Genomic DNA, 16,256 nt, shown 5'->3' with positions numbered 1-16,256 from the left:
GACCCAGCATGGGAGCCAGATCCCAGCTCACCTGTGTGGGTCTGTGTCCTCCCTCCAGAAGACAGGCCTTGACTACTCAGGAAGCCAATGACTCCAGCTCTCTGGGAAAATCCCAGAGAGACCTGCACCTTGGCTTTATACTCCAAGGGTGGTTCCTTACCTCTGTGTCCTGGCTAAAAGGCAAATACCAACATTCCCCAGGATAGGTTGTTCCTGACAAGACTTCCAGTCTCCTGCACTGCATCCCCTAAGCCCTTTTCTGGGACCCTCTGGTATTGGCTCAGGCCCTACTAAATCCTGCCAACCTTGATCAAGTTGACTTTGTTGGTGATTTTTTGCATATTCCATTTCCTTTCGGGGCTTGCATTAGGATTCCTAGGAACAGAGAGATGGGAAGGGTATTTTCCTTCCATGCAACCAGGCCAAATTCAATCTATGACACCCTATAGGGTCTCCCAAGGGCCACCAGTTATTATTGAGTGCAGAGACAGGAGTTATCCCTGAGCATCATTGGGTGTCGTGCCCAAAGAAACAAACAAACCCAAATGCTTCTGCTGTGGAACGCAGGGCTTTCTGGAGATCATCCTTTTCTTGTTTTGTAGAACAAACCCCATCTATGGCTCCAACTTCTAGGGAGCTATAATTCTTTCCCTCCTCCTGGAGGGACAAGTAGGAGCGGGACAAGTAGAGATGGGCACCTCCAAGAGTGTCAGGGTTTGTCTTGGAGATGGGAGAAATGTGCCAAAAATTACCTGTGAGGCCTGGAGAGGGAGGAGGACATCATTTGAGTTCCAGGCAACTTGGGGTCTTCCTATTGATTGGAAATGGATTTGGCTAAGGGTTGGTGTTCAGTGACATGTCAGGATGGGGATAATTGGAGGTTCATGATCTCAAATAACAATAGCGGCTGTGTCTCTGTGTACTTGTGGACTTGGAGGAATGTCTGATATTCATGGTTATGAGTGATCCACTCGCTCCTCCCTAGTGCTTGGTCCCTGTAGTGTGTCAGATAAACTGCTTTCGGGTCATGACTGGGAGCTCCAAGTACCAGTTCAGCACCAAGCTGGCTGGCACATCTGCTGGGCATTCACCTTTGCAAACCCCTGGCAGTCACAGAGTGTCCGTGAGAAACAGACATGTGAAGTGTCCTATGCAGTGAGGGTTGGAGTGTTTGACAGGTCATGGCACCAAGCTTGAGCCAGCCTGTGAGTGCAACCAAAAATGCTCCAAACTGCAAGAACCCAGCAGTGACAGTGCACAAAGTGGAGCAGACCTAGGAGTGACCATGGGGTTGAGCTGTAGAGTGCTGTAGGCACCCATATGTCAAATTTAATAAGCAAAGGGAAGGGTCTACCAAGGATTTAAGATAGTCATTGTCTGGAGGCTCTTCTCCACCAGGGCTGATGAAATAGGAGAGCAGAGACCCCAGCACCCCCAACAACTGTATCAAATCTGAATAGATCAGGGCTGTGCCTTGGTCCCAAAATGCAAGGAGGTATCCAAACACCAAGATGAAGAGGGCTCGAGGGGTACTTCGAGGATTAGGAAAACAGAGACCTGGGTTGCATGGGAAAATAGGTAAGATGCTCAAGGGTCTTTAGTATTTCATGAGTAGATAAGATAGAACAGTGGGTAATAGTCTTGCCTTGGGGCCAGTGCAATAGCGTAGCAACTAGGGCATTTGCCCTGCAGTTGGCCAATCCAGGACCAATCTTGTTCTATCCCTGCCATATTATATGGTCCCCTGAGTCTACCAGGAGTAACTTCTGATCACAGAGCTAGGAGTAACCCCAAGAGCTTCTGGATGTGGCCCATAAACCCCCTCCAAAAATGAACCAAAAATATGCTTGCCTTAAATGACCACAATTTGATACCTGGTGTCCCATGTGGTTCCCAGAATGAATCCTGAGTACAGAAACAGGAGTAAGCCCTGAGCAATGCTGGGTGGGGCTCAAAAGGGAAAAAAGGGTGGGGATGGAGTGGTGGTGCAAGCAGTAGGGTGTTTACCTTGCATGTGCTAACCTAGGATGAACCACAGTTCGATCCCCCAATATCCCCTATGGTCCCCCAAGCCCGAAGCAATTTCTTAGTGCATAGCCAGGAGTAAACCCTGAGTGTCACTGGTGTGACCCAAAAGGTAAAAAAAAAAATCTTTAGTATCATGGGGTGGTCAACTTTCTCTGCAGTTCTGAGTCTTACTTTCTCTGCCCTATTTGTCAAGGGTTTCAGAAACATTTCTGTTAATATCTTTTTTGTTTTTGTATTTTTACAAAATACAGTCACCACGAGTGATCAGGCGATACTCCTATCTCTGCATTTAAGAATCACTCCAGGCAGGCTCCAGGAACCATATTGGATGCTGGGGATTGAAACTAGGTTGGCTACATTCATGGCAAATTCACTCTCTGCTGTGCTATTGATCAGGCCCATCTCCTCATCTTTTTTTTTTTTTTTTTTTTTTTTTTGGTTTTTGGGCCACACCCAGTAACGCTCAGGGGTTACTCCTGGCTATGCACTCAGAAGTTGCTCCTGGCTTAGGGGACCATATGGGACTCCGGGGCATCAAACTGTGGTCCGTCCAAGGCTAGCGCAGGCAAGGCAGGCACTTTACCTCTTGCGCCACCGCCCGGCCCCTCATCTTTTTTTAAATGTAGATTTTTCAGTAATCAAAGGAATCTGAAAAGATAAGATTCCTCACTTGACTTTTTTTTGGGGGGGAGGGGCTTTTGGTTTTTGGGTCACACCTTGTGATACTAAGGGTTACTCTTGGCTCTGCACTCAGAAATCATTCCTGGCAGGCTCTTGGATTATATGGGAGACTGGGGATTGAACCTGGGCCATCTAGGGGTGGCCATGTGCAAGCAAATGCTCTACTCTGTGTTGTCACTCCAGCAACTTTTTTTTTTTTTTTTTTTTGTTTTGTTTTGGTTTTTGGTTTTTGGGCCACACCCGTTTGACGCTCAGGGGTTACTCCTGGCTATGTGCTCAGAAATCGCCCCTGGCTTGGGCGGACCATATGGGACGCCGGGGGATCGAACCGCGGTCCTGATCCTTGGCTAGCGTTTGCAAGGCAGACACCTTACTTCCAGCGCCACCTACCCGGCCCCACTCCAGCAACTTTTTATTTATTTATTTATTTATTTTTGGTTTTGAGGTCAATACCCGGCAGTGCTCAGGGGTTACTTCTGGCTTTGCACTCAAAAATCGCTCCTGGCAGGCTGCAGGGACCATATGGGATGCCAGGATTTGAACCACCATTTGTCCTGGGTCTACTGTGTGCCAGGCAAATGCCCTATTGCTGTGCTATCTCTTCGGTCCCTCCAGTCACTAAGTTGACCATCTTGAACTCACCATCTGAACTTATATCTATTTAAAAACAATAAAGGAAACTAGTAAATTGGAACAAAAGCTTCAAAAATTAAAAAGTATTTGAAATATTACAACTATAATTTAGGGCAAAGTGGTAGCACAGTGGGGAGGGCATTTTCATTTCACAACGCAGAGTGGGGATTAATTCCTGGCATCCCACATAGTTCCAAGAACATACCAGAAGTAATTCCTGAGCACACAATTGGTTCGCCTTGGGAGAACAACATGTGCTGATAGAGTTCGAACCTGGGTTGACTGCATTCAAGAAAAGTATCCTATCATTGCTCCAGTCCCGCAGTCTTTATTTATTTAATCTTTTGTCAAATTTTTGATTGGGATCAAACCAGGTTCGTCCAGGGTCAGCAGGATGCCAGGCAAATGTCTTACCGCTGTGCTATCACTCCAGCCACAAGAAAATAATGTTGAATCTAAATGTACGTATGGATATGGGTATTTTTAATAAGCATACACTTTTCTAAATTGTATACAATTTTAAGATCTGATATGTTGCTATCAGTTTTGATGAAATTAATGGTGAGACGCTCCCCAATCATAGCAATGGTACAGCGACTCTGCTCAAAACTTGAGTGGGAACAAGGTAATGGCAGAGAGTAGGGTGGGGTGATAAGGATAAACACAGCAGCACCCAGACTGCAGAAAGTACCGACTTTATTACCCCAACTGGGTTACACAGGAGACATAGAAGACAGAGAATGTGGACGAGGGACTTGTCATCAGCTCAGACAAGAGTCAAGGAAAACGCTATGGACGAGGAGCAAAGGCCGAAGTAGGGCAGGAGCTTTCCCGAAAAGCTGCCATTGAGTGTGCAGAAGTGGGAGCAGTTAACCAAATTGTAAAAGGCAACTTTTTCCAAGTCATAGTCCAGAAACACACCCACCCGGGTTTGTGCCTGCTGCGAGTCCAAGATGACCCCAGTGAACTGCTGGAGTTGCCAGCAGCCATCACCCGGGGTCGGAGTTCCCACAGCATTTCGGGGGAACGACTCCTTGCACACCCCTAAGGACCACATACCCGAGCCTTGGATTTCTACCTGCCAGAAGTGCCGGCCCCCTTCAAAGCCCTGCATGCCCAAGATGGCTTCCAGGGAGGTGAAGGCCTTGGGGCGAGAGCCAGACGTGGGTCCACCTGCTCTGTCGAGGCGATGAAAACTGACTGTTTTCCGGTCCTGGGAGACGGTGAGACTGGGGTGGGCAGTGTCAGGATCCAGGGTACAATGCACCAGAAAATGGTCCTTGAGGTTGTGCAGGCCAGCAAAATGTGGAGGCAACAGGAGAGCCGGCTCCATAAATTGGTAGGAAAAGGTTGCAGGGAGCTCCAGGCCGCCCCATTGGCGCCACTGCCTGTGCATGTGCCCAGCGCCCCTCAGCAGCGCCAGGTCCGTCTCCAGCCTCAGACCAAGGATGTCTTTCAGCAGCGACTTGAGAGTGGAGCCAATGTCTGACAGCTGGGTTTGTCTATCAATGATCTTCTTGGAAAATCCTGTCATTTGTCTCGATAGCTCGTTCTCAAGAACATCTTCCTCAATTTTCAGGAAATACTTCAAGTGCTCAGACTCGCAGACTAAATCACGCTTCCTTTCTTCCACCTCCTCTCTCCATCCTTGTCCCTCCCACACCTGCCTTAGGAAGATCGTTTCTGCCTCCTCCAGCTGCTTCCCCAGCCGCCCCAGGCAGCTCTTGAGCCTCTGCCTGTGATGAGCAGCAGCATCTTCAATGAGCATCAGGTCATGGGCCTGGTGTTCAGGGGATTCACCGCACTGGGCACACAGCAGCTCCAGGTCGTCCTCGCAGAACAGGCTCAGGGCCTGCTGGTGCCTCTCACAGAGGCCTCTGCCCTCCTCTTCTTCTCCCTCCTCTTCTTCCTCCTCTTCCACCAGCTCTGCGACCTTCAACCTCTTGCTGCGAAGCTGCTGGACCAGGTCAATCATGTTTCCCAGCTGCGTGTTCCTCTGGGGGTGACCGTGTGTGCAGGGATGCAGGCACACTGGGCAGGGCAGGACGTCCTGAAGGTGCTCCCAGCGCTGCTGCAGACACGAGGCACAGCAATTGTGGCCACATTCCAGGGTTATGGGCTCCTGTAGGAAATCCCGGCAAACGGGGCAGCGTGTCTCTGCATGCAACTCAGCCAGGGAGGCCACCAGTGCCATGGCTGCGCCTGTTTCCAGGGGCGAGGGTAAAGGCAGGGGCATGCCTGGAACTTGGAGCGGAGGAAGAAGAAGGGAAACTGCAGCTCTGACCTCTACTGTTCTGGGCCCTTCTCAGCTTCTGAAGGGCCTGAAGGGGAAGCTGCAGTTTGTCCTCTTTGTTGGTAGGAAGCACCACTTCTTGGAGAGATGGAAACCTAAAGCAATGTTGGAATAGAAGTACAAAATTTAGATAGTGGAAAACTGATATATCCATGAGTTCCCAAGAAAATGACAGATTTTAAACAAAGGATCTATGTAGAAACTCTTACATATAATAGTGGCCCATGTTTCTGTCCTAAATTCTAATACATATATTTTCCAATTGAAAGAACTTGGATAAGTGGGAGTCTGGTGTTTTACATTTTAAGTGTATGTGGTGTGGGTTGGAGCCCTCCTCTGGCAGGGGGAGAAATAAAAATTAAACAATAAAGAAGCCTGATGTTTTGAAATCATTCATATAAAAATGGTTTTTACATGTTAGCAAATTCTTTCATCCAGGGTACATAATATGTACATGCTTGCCACTAGCAGAAATGTCTCTGACAACCCATTTATTAGATGGTCTTTCCATTTGAGGGGCAGACTGTAGGTGAGAATAATAACATTCCTGGAATACTTAGAATTTTGATTATGAGCACAAAATCTGCATTGTTGAACAGGTAAAATGGAAAATGCATGAAACATGCACATAAAAACATTCCTGTCAACCCTTGATCTACAATTATATAAACACATATTAATGCCTTCCCCTATACTTGCTCCTGAGAACCCACAATATCTCTAGCTCTGTTCACCACAAACTCTCCTGCAAAGGTGCCCTGGGTGTTCTTCCTTGTTCTCTCTGAAGCATCCCACTTTGCTCACTCCCTGTTACCTCCACCCTGCGATTTTTATCCCAGCTCACCTAGATCCAGTGATGTGCTCAATCCTAGGCTGGACTGTCTCCAAAGCCAGGGTGCTCTTTGCTCCTTCTTTCCTCAGAGCCCACAGGAGTGGAGCATTCAGAAGCAGCAAGGGCTTGCCCAGCTCCTGCACTAGACTAGACCTTTATAGCAAGATGGGTGGGTCCTTTTCTCCCACCCTATTGGTCAGAAGCTAATCTCATCAGAGTCCAAGCCTCTCTGGTCCCATCACTGCAGGGTGGGGACTTGCCCACCTGACTTGTCTCCCACTTCATCTCCTCTCTCGAAGTGGGGCAGAAATCTCTGCTTATCTTTCTGTTTTCCATCTTGACTCAGAATGGTCCAACCAAACAGTTGTGTATGTAAATATTTTGGAGGATTACTATGTTACTCACCCTAAACTGACTGGTGATTGTGCCCTACCCTAGCATGTGACCTGGCATTCTGCCCCCACCCTAGGGTAGTACCTGATTCTGCTTCCACCATAGGTTGGTATCTGATCCCACCATTGGGTGGTACCTGACTCTGGGGGATAAAAACAAGGGTCTGTGGAAGGCCGGGGCTTTTTGGCTGGAACTGAAGTTGAGTCTTTGGACTTCAGTCTTGTCCACTGAATAAAGCCAATGGACAAGAAGAAGAGAGTCTTACTAATGGCTGGGCACCAGGTGACAGGAAGATTACTGCAGAACTGAAGCCTGGCATACGCCTAAGGACCATCCACCCAAGCCTGGGGTGGCGAACACGCTGCTCTCGAGCAGCATGAGGCTTCCGGCCAAAATGAATGCGGCTCTTTGCCTCTTATCATTATTTTGTATACTGTGGCTCTTTACCAAGTTTGGATTTTGTTCTGCTGCTTCTGAGGAGGGACCACTGAGGAGAGATCTCCGAGCTCTAGTCCCGCCTCCAGGCTGCGTCATCTGGTCTACCATCCCTGGAAACAACTGCACGGGCCAGCAGCGGGGGACCCGTGTGTCACATGTTGGGTCGCATCTGGCCGTGAGTTCTTAGTTTGAAGGACGCATCACTGCAGGATTTTGACCCTCACTCAAAATGGCAAAATGCAATATGTGTTGAATAGATTATTATTAAATTATATGCTTTTTGTGTGAGTGTTTGTCTGATTTGGCAGGTCACTATGTGGTGTAGCTTTCTGACTCTCTCACTGTTTAAAATGTTGGCTCTTTGTGTCGAACTTGTTCGCTGTTGTGTATGTAAATATTTTGGGGGATTACTATGTTACTCACCCTAAACTGATTGGTGATTGTGCCCTACCCTAGGGTGTGACCTGGCATTCTGCCCCCACCCTAGGGTAGTACCTGATTCTGCTTCCACCAGTGGTTGGTATCTGATCCCACCATTGGGTGGTACCTGACTCTGGGGGATAAAAACAAGGGTCTGTGGAAGGCCAAGGCTTTTTGGCTGGAACTGAAGCTGAGTCTTTGGACTTCAGTCTTGTCCACCGAATAAAGCTAATATTTCCACGAGCCTGACTGTCTGTGAGCTGTTTACCCACTGTTTCACCTCAGAACCATCCGCTAGACAGGGTGGCAGACACGTGCTCCGAGCTGGAAGAGAAATGCCTCATCCTCCATCCCTCCATCAGTTAACCTCTTCAGGGGCTGACTTGCAACAGTTCGCCACCCGTGACCCAAGCTATTGCTCTCGACTTTCTAGAAGCATCATCACCATCAAATCTCTCAGCACCCAGGACAGCTACATTAGCTCTGTGTGTTGGGGGGAATCAAGGCTCCAGGCTGGTTCTCCTTGTAGTAGAGAACCATTCTCTGGTCCAAGGAGACAAACAGACCTGGGTGGACCATCTCAGGATCCGGCTCCAGCGTCACATCTCCCTGAAATTGGCTGATTATGTTCTGCAGACCAAAGGCACGTGGGAGGAAATTGTGGATGGATTCGGTATGCTGGTAGTAGAAGGTTTGAGGGAGCTCTGGGCCCACTGCAGCTGCGCATTCCTGGCCCTCTTTAGAAGGGATAGAAGGGATCGGGCAGCCTTCAGAGAGAGCTGGGTGAGGGTGCTCAGGCTGGTCTTGAGGAGGGAACCCAGCCCAGACAGCTCTTTCATGCTTCAGATCCCTTTGTGGAAAACAGCCCTCATTAGATCCAGTTGGATCAAAGCCAAGGCGTCCTGCTCTGATCCCAGGACATGCTTGAGTTCTTGGAAATTGCAGCACAGCTACTGCCTCTGACTCTCCACCGTGTCTCTCCATCCTTGTGCCTCCCACACCTGTATTTCGAAGATCATTTCTACCTTCTGGAGCTGCTTCCCCAGCCGCCTCAGTCTGCCCTTAAGCTTTGCCCTCTGATGAGCAGCAGCTTCTGCAACAGGAGTCAGCTTGTGGGCCTTGTGGTCAGGGGGGAACCGCACAGGCCACACAGCAACTCCAAGTCATCCTCACAGAACAGGCTCAGGACATGCTGGTGCCTCTCACAGCGGCCTCTACCATCCTCTTATTCTTCCTTTTCCTGATCCTTCTCCTCTTCCACTTCCTCTGCAACCTTCAACCATTTTCTGGAAAGAGACTAGACCAGGTCAATCATGTATCCCAGCTGTGAGTATTTCTGGGGGTGCCGTGCTAGCAGGGGTGCAGGCACACGGGGCAGGGCAGGACATCCTTAAGGTGCTCCAAATGCTGCTACAGGCATGAGCCACAGCAGTTGTGGCCACATTCCAGGGTCATGGCCTCCTGCAAGAAGAGAGGCTCTTCATGCAGCTCAGCCATGAGGCAGGCTGGGCCATGGCCACATCTGGTGCCAGGGTAGGGGCAGGGAAAGGGTCATGCCTGGGACTGTGCAGAGGTAGAGGAACTGCAGTTCTTTTTTTTTGTTTTGTTTTGTTTTGTTTTGTTTTTGGGCCACACCTGGCGGTGCTCAGGGGTTACTCCTGGCTGTCTGCTCAGAAATAGCTCCTGGCAGGCACAGGGGACCATATGGGACACCGGGATTCGAACCAACCACCTTTGGTCCTGGATCGGCTGCTTGCAAGGCAAACACCACTGTGCTATCTCCCCGGGCCCAGGAACTGCAGTTCTAACCTCGCTGCTCTGGGCCCTTCCCACCTTTCTGCCTGGGTAGAGTGGAAGCTGCATTTTGTCCTCTGGTCAATAGGGAACCCTAATCCAGGGTGAGATGGAAAATTCAACAGATTAGAGACACTGCAAAACCCAGACTGTGGCTAATCTTATAACAAAATCCACCTGTTTCCTAAGAAATATATAGACACATATATGAAGAACATCCTTATAAATCACAGTGTAGGCTCCCCCACCTACACTAGGAAGAAGGGGCAAAGGGAGGGGCTAGGCAGATAGCTGGCTTCCAGTGCCTTGATCCTGGAGGCCAGCTCTTCCCAGGTATGGGATTAGGGGACACCCCATGCTGGATGGCATTCTCCCTAGCTTGGGGGGGTGCTGGGAGGCTTGGCAGGCCTCCAGCCGTTCCCCTATTTCCCCTTGGACTCTAGGCCTGGCCTGAGTGCCACCTCGGGTGGCCTGCTGTGGATTTCAGGTGGATTCCATTAGGGATCTCCAGGATTTCCCCCCTTCTACACTAGGGAGGAGGAGCAAAGGGAGGGGCCAGGCAGATAGCTGACTTCCAGTGCCTTGATCCTGGAGGCCAGCTCTTCCCAGGTATGGGTTTAGGGAACACTCCATGCAGGATGGGTGGACTGTATCATGGTCCTCAGGCTTTCCCCCTTTCTCTCCCAACACTAAGGGGGGGACACATCAGGTGGATGGTGGGCCAATACAACACTGGTGTTTGTCGGGACATTACGTCGTGACATTCACTGGTATTTTTTTTCTTCTCATTGGTCTCCATTTAAAAAACTGCGTGGGGGCTAGTGCTCTCATGCGTACCATATATATTTAAAATAAAAATGAGAGGACTGACTCTCAGTTTAGGAAGAGACCAGTTTGGGTGGGGGTACCATATATTTTCAAAATAAAAATGAGAGGATGGACTCTCAGGCTGGGAAGAGGCCAGTACTCTTTTCCTATTTGTTTACTCTCAGCGGCCTCTTGGCCTCTTCCTTCTTTCATTGTGTAACTGTGGTTGCTACCACACTAGGTTTCTGATTAGTTCCCATGAATGGTGACAATTGAGTCCACTGTCTTAAGTTAGATTATTTATTTTCCCCACTTTTTATTTTTTCTCCTCTTTGTGAACTGTTCAATAAGGTATTTTGATGAAAGAGTCCCTCTCTATCTTTCCTTCCCTTTGTTATTTGTTAAGTAAGGAAGTTTGTAGAAGTGTCCCTCCATTTAACGTTTATATAAGAACCAAGTCAATTGGATTGTTGGACTTGTTCTAGCATCCCCATAGGCACCAATCTCGCTGCGAACTGTTCAATAAGGAATTTTGGTGATAGAGTCCCTCAGTTTAATTCTTATATTTGAACCAGGTCACGGGGATTGTTGGACCTGTTCTTGCTGCCCCAGGTGGCATTATTCCTTGTTTGCATGGGCACATTAAAATCGAAAATACTATAAATACAAATAAGTTTTTATCTAATAGAGATAGGAACACACAAATTTTGTGGTGCAATGGAACCTTACAAACCCTGAACATGACATGATGACCTGGCACAGGTCTCAGAGGTTTGGGTATTTTCCAGTCACCCCTGAACCAGGAAAGCCGTCTATGAAACATCCAACGTTGTTTATGACAATTCTCTACCACGGAAGACCCTACTGCTGCTCTGACATCGATTTACTCAAAAGAGTCTTAACACTGAGAAGATTTAAACAACAACAACAACCTGAGTACTGGACAGGGCTTTCTGCATTGCCCGTTAATTGCGAGTTGAAATTAGACGCCGCTCCACACCATCCTGACTTCAATGTAGGATATACAGATTCCAGGACCTTCAATACAGAAATGTGAGCAACAACAGAGACTGTGAAAAATATAACTGTATGGGTACTACAGACAATGACCGGGATTGGACAAACTAGATTGCCTGGAGCTTAGAAATGGTCTTATGTCAGGAAACTTCAGGAGTAGGGTCTCCTTGTACTTAGGCCAAATTTTTTCCTTTCCATGACCCCCATACTTTGGTGGGCCCATGCAAACAATAATTGCCACAATAACATTGTTTTTACAGTGCTCCTTTGACTCCAAACCTTTAAGAAACCACTAGAAAAATATGTGGAACTGCAAAAAAAAAAAAAAAGGTTTACATTAGTGTTAACATATATGCTTTTAGATGCACTAGCATTCTGGGGGATAAAGGAGGGAGATAAGGAATATATGCGTGGGAACAGGGATGAAGGGAGGACAACACTGCTGGTGGAAAGGCCCTAATTTATTGTCACTGTGTACCTTAAATATCACTGTGTAAGATTTTTCGTTGTGTACCTTAAATATTACTGTGTAAGATTTGCCATTACATATTCTAATAAATGTCTGTCATTTAAATAAAAAAGAAAAAAGAAAAAAGAAAAAATAAATAAATAAGTTAATATTTAAAAAATAAATAAATCACAGTGTATTGTATACCTTATTTTACTATTATTCTGTTCTTTTTTTTTTTTTTTTTTTTTTGGGCCACACCTGGTAACGCTCAGGGGTTACTCCTGGCTATGCGCTCAGAAGTTGCTCCTGGTTTGGGGGACCATATGGGACACCGGGGATCGAACCGCAGTCCATCCAAGGCTAGCGCAGGCAAGGCAGGCACCTTACCTCTAGCGCCACCGCCCGGCCCCTATTATTCTGTTCTTTTTTTTTTTTTTTTTTGGTTTTTGGGCCACACCCGGTAACACTCAGGGGTTACTCCTGGCTATGAGCTCAGAAGTTGCTCCTGGCTTGGGGGACCATATGGGACACCGGGGGATCGAACCACAGTCCGTCCAAGGCTAGCGCAGGCAAGGCAGGCACCTTACCTTTAGCGCCACCGCCCGGCCCCTATTATTCTGTTCTTATGTTTCCAAACAAAATACCACTGCATTTATTCTGTAGAGTATGCTCAATGTGCTCATGCAAAGAGAAACGGTGAATTATTTTTTGTCTTGTTTTATTTTGGGGCAACACCCAGTGGTGCTAAGGGTTTACTCCTATTTCTAAGCTCAGAGATCATTCCTGGAAGTCTCAGGGGAACATCTGTGGGATGCAGGAAATGGAACTAAAGTCGGTCATGTGCCAGGAAAACACCCTACCTTCTGTGCTATTACTCTAGCCCCATACATGTTGTTTCTGTTACATGTAAAAAGTTCATGACTTCTTTCACATGAATGACAAGAGTGGGGATGGATTGGTCAGTGGATCTGTATGAGGGAAGTTACTTTCAGAAAATTCTGATAAATAATGTCACAGAAACCACAAACAACAGAAAAATGTTAGAGCTAGGAAAGAGAATAAACAGAAAGGCTGTTTGCCTGACATGTGGCCAACCCAGATTCAATCCCTGGCATCCTATACAGTTCCCTGAACACTGCCATAAGTAACTTCTGAGTGCAGAGCCAGGAGTAAGTCCTGAACATAGTTGGGTGTGTGCTTCAAAAAAAAAAAAAATACATAATTGGAAGTGTTTGCATCTTTCCTTGATATGGTCTTTGTAGGCTTGCTAGTTATTCAAACACTCAAAACAACTTAAAAAAAATAAAACCTGAAAATCCCTGAAATACCTACAATCTTGTAACTGTAGGACAATCCATAGCACTGGGGAGGATCCCTGGAGCACCCATGACAGTGAACCATGATCTATAGTTAGAAATAAAATCTGAGCACCACAAGGAATGTCAAAATTCCGTCCCCTCTGCTCCACAAACATATAACCCCTAACTCCTGCACACAGCATTTATGGAATATTATGAATCAGCATTGCGACTGGGCAGTGAAACTCCTCCTGAATCCCACTGACACCTGTCACCCCATATTTTCTTAAGGGCAGTGAGAATATGCAGATGTCCTGAAGGGAAGATATTGAATGATAGAAGGTGCAAGGGAGGGGTGTGAGTGCTATTATACTTCCTATTTGGGGGTTTTCTTTTTTTTTTTTTTTTTTTTGGTCTCACCCAGCGGTGCTGAGGAGTTACTCCTGGCTTTGCACTCAGAGGTTGCTCCTGGCAGGCTTAGGGAACAATATGGGATGTAGAGATTTGAACTGGGGTCACTCCTGTGTTGGCCACATGCAAGGCAAACAAATACCTTACCGCTGTGCTAACGCTTCAGCCCCGCCCCTATTTTTTAAAATTTATTTTTATACAGTATATAGAAAAGAGTTGAAGATAAAGCAATAAGCTTCCATTCTGGCACTAAGATAATAAAAATCTAGCCAGCTGAATCTTCCTGTCCCCACAAGGGAGGTGAGCCCTGAGTGTGGTGAGTAGCCCTGAGGACATGACCTTCCCAGCACTGCTTAGGACAAGAGTAGATACTTGACTTACAACGTACCCAGAAGTGGGGTGAAGAGGAGAGGGTGGAGTGCAGAGGGAAAAAAATCACTTACAACCAGACATCAAAGTGGAATTAAGTCTCTTTATTATTACATACCCTACATCATAAGACCCAACCACAAGTTCCCAAGCGCTTCAACATTATTCCCACAGGACACTCAAGGACGAAGAGAAGGAAAAATCTCTGACCGAAAAATAAGGCACAAGTCTCTCAGTGAATGTGCCAGTGAGTGTGTGCAAGTGGGTCTTCTTGCTCATGTTGTAGAAGGAAATCTCCCCCAACTCGTAGTCCAGGAAGACCCCGAAGCAGGCGACAGCTGCTTTGCCCCGTGGGAGGCGGGACAGGCTCAGGGACACGGTCACGGGCACCTGCCAGCAGCCATTGCGCGGGGTCTGCGCGGCCCGAGTGTCCCTGGAGAAGGCCTCGGTGCACACGCCCAGACACCAGACCCCCAAGCCGCGGATCTCCACCTGCCAGAAGTGCCGGCCGCCCCCGAAACCCGGGGCCCCCAGGACCGCCACGCGGGAGGTGAAGGCGCGGGGGCGCACTCCAGGGCTGGGCTGGGCGCCCTCCTGGCAGTAGCTGGCGGTCGTCTGGCGGGCAATGCAGAGATCCGGGTGAGCAGTCTCAGGGTCCAGCGTCAGGTGCACCTGGAACTTGGCCCTCATGTTGTCCAAGCCGATGTAGCTGGGGGGCAGAGAGGGACTCTCCTCTTTGTGCTCCCAGGAAGGGGCTTCAGGGAATCCCAGACTCTGGCACTGGCTCCAGGCCTGGTGCAGGGCTCCGGCGTCCTGGAGGAGCTGGGCGTCGGCCTGCAAACAAGCCTTCTGCAGCTCCATGAGCAGCTCCTTCCAGGTGCAGGCCTCCCTGGACAGCTGCTGTTTGGTTTTCAGCACGTGTCTGTAAATACTGGCCCTTTGGTGCACCAGCTTCCTTCCCATGGAAGTGTCCTGTTTTTTCAAGAATTGCATCAAATGGCTGCCTTCTTGGGTCACATTTTGCTTCTGCAGTTTCAACTGGCCTTTCAGCTCGGTGAACTCGGCGTCGTTCCTTTCCAAGGCCCTCCCTGCCTCCTCCAGCCGCTCTCCCAGCAGCCATAGGAGACTCTTGAGCTTCGCCCTGTGGTGAGCAGCGGCTTCTGCGATGGGTGTCAGGTCGTGGGCCTGGTGGTCAGGGGAGACAGCGCACCGGCCACACAGCAGCTCCAGGTCGTCCTCGCAGAACAAGCTCAGGGCCTGCTGGTGTCTCTCACAAGGGCCTCTGTCCTCTTCTTCCTCTTCTACTTCCTTTTCCTCTTTCTCTTCTTTTTCTTCCTCTTCCTGGTTCTTAACACTGTTCTTCTCCCTCATGCACAGAATCTGCTGGACCAGGTCAATCATGTCCCCCAGCTGCGTGTTCTTCTGGGGGTGCCCATCTGTGCAGGGGTGCAGGCACACGGGGCAGGGCAGGACGTCGTGCAGATGCTCCCAGCGCTGCTGCAGGCACGAGCCACAGCAGTTGTGGCCACATTCCAGGGTCACAGGCTCCTGCAGGAAATCGTGGCACACGGGGCAGCAGGCCTCTGCGCGCAGCTCAGCCAGGGAGGCCGCCAGGGCCATGGTCACACCCGCTACCACTGGCAAAGGCAAGCCCGGGACTATGCAGCAGGAGCAGGTTGTTGCAGCTCTGACCTCTGCTGCTCTGGGTTCTTCCCAGCCTTCTGCAGGGCCTGTCGTCCTCTGGTGGGTAAATGGCGCTACTCCGAGGAGAGTTGGAAACCTAAGGCAATGTTGGGATAGAAATAAAAATACAGATTGTGGAAAACTGATAAATCCACGAGGTTCCCAAGAAGATGACTGACCCTAAGCAGAGGATCAATATCTAAACTCTTACTTAGGGGCGGGGCAAAAAATAATAAATAAAATAAACTCTTACTTATAATAGTTGCCCATTATCATGTACTCTGTCATAGAGCCAGGTACAAAGATGCCCTGATTTGCTGCTTTCCCCAACACCCCTTTTGTGTCTTTAGGTCCTCCCCACCCCTGAGGCAGCTTGCAGCTCACCTGGATCCTGTGGTTGCTCCCCACTGTCAGGTGTGAGTTCAGAGCTGGGTCCAAGGCAGGGGGGATTATGCACCCCTCCTCCTGTCCGCTCAGCGCTCAGGGCTCAGGGCTCAGGGCTCAGGGCTCAGGCCAAGCCACCAGCTCCTGAGAAGCAGTGGACTGAGGATGGAACTCAGAAGGTTTTCTAAACCTTAGGGTGGGTCCTTTCCTCTCCCATTGGTCAGATTCCAGCATGCATTCTTTCCAGGGAATTGATTGGCTCCTGGAGGCACACCCTGATCCTATCATTTGCATAGGATAGGGATTTCCTTGGCCCCGCCTCTC

The 16,256-nt window shown here is 48.8% G+C and overlaps 2 protein-coding genes across 2 annotated transcripts; both read right to left on the bottom strand.

The window, feature by feature from the left end:
• Positions 1 to 4,108: 4,108 nt before the first annotated feature.
• Positions 4,109 to 5,578, bottom strand: LOC126007155 (tripartite motif-containing protein 75-like). Its single transcript, XM_049772635.1, has one exon. It carries the CDS (start codon positions 5,576 to 5,578, stop codon positions 4,109 to 4,111), a length of 1,470 nt encoding a protein of 489 aa, XP_049628592.1.
• An 8,449-nt stretch (positions 5,579 to 14,027) lies between these two features.
• On the bottom strand, positions 14,028 to 15,485 carry LOC126007154 (tripartite motif-containing protein 75-like). The gene is made up of 2 exons (XM_049772633.1): positions 15,219 to 15,485; positions 14,028 to 15,101 (listed from the first exon to the last, which is right to left on the bottom strand). Exons 1-2 carry the CDS (start codon positions 15,483 to 15,485, stop codon positions 14,028 to 14,030), a joined length of 1,341 nt encoding a protein of 446 aa, XP_049628590.1.
• Between the last annotated feature and the right edge of the window lie 771 nt (positions 15,486 to 16,256).

Source organism: Suncus etruscus, chromosome 4, assembly GCF_024139225.1.
Source record: "Suncus etruscus isolate mSunEtr1 chromosome 4, mSunEtr1.pri.cur, whole genome shotgun sequence".
In the NCBI taxonomy this organism is placed as follows: domain Eukaryota; kingdom Metazoa; phylum Chordata; class Mammalia; order Eulipotyphla; family Soricidae; genus Suncus; species Suncus etruscus.
The sequence above is the reverse complement of the archived record's forward strand: the minus strand, read 5'-3'. Positions and strand labels throughout refer to the sequence as shown.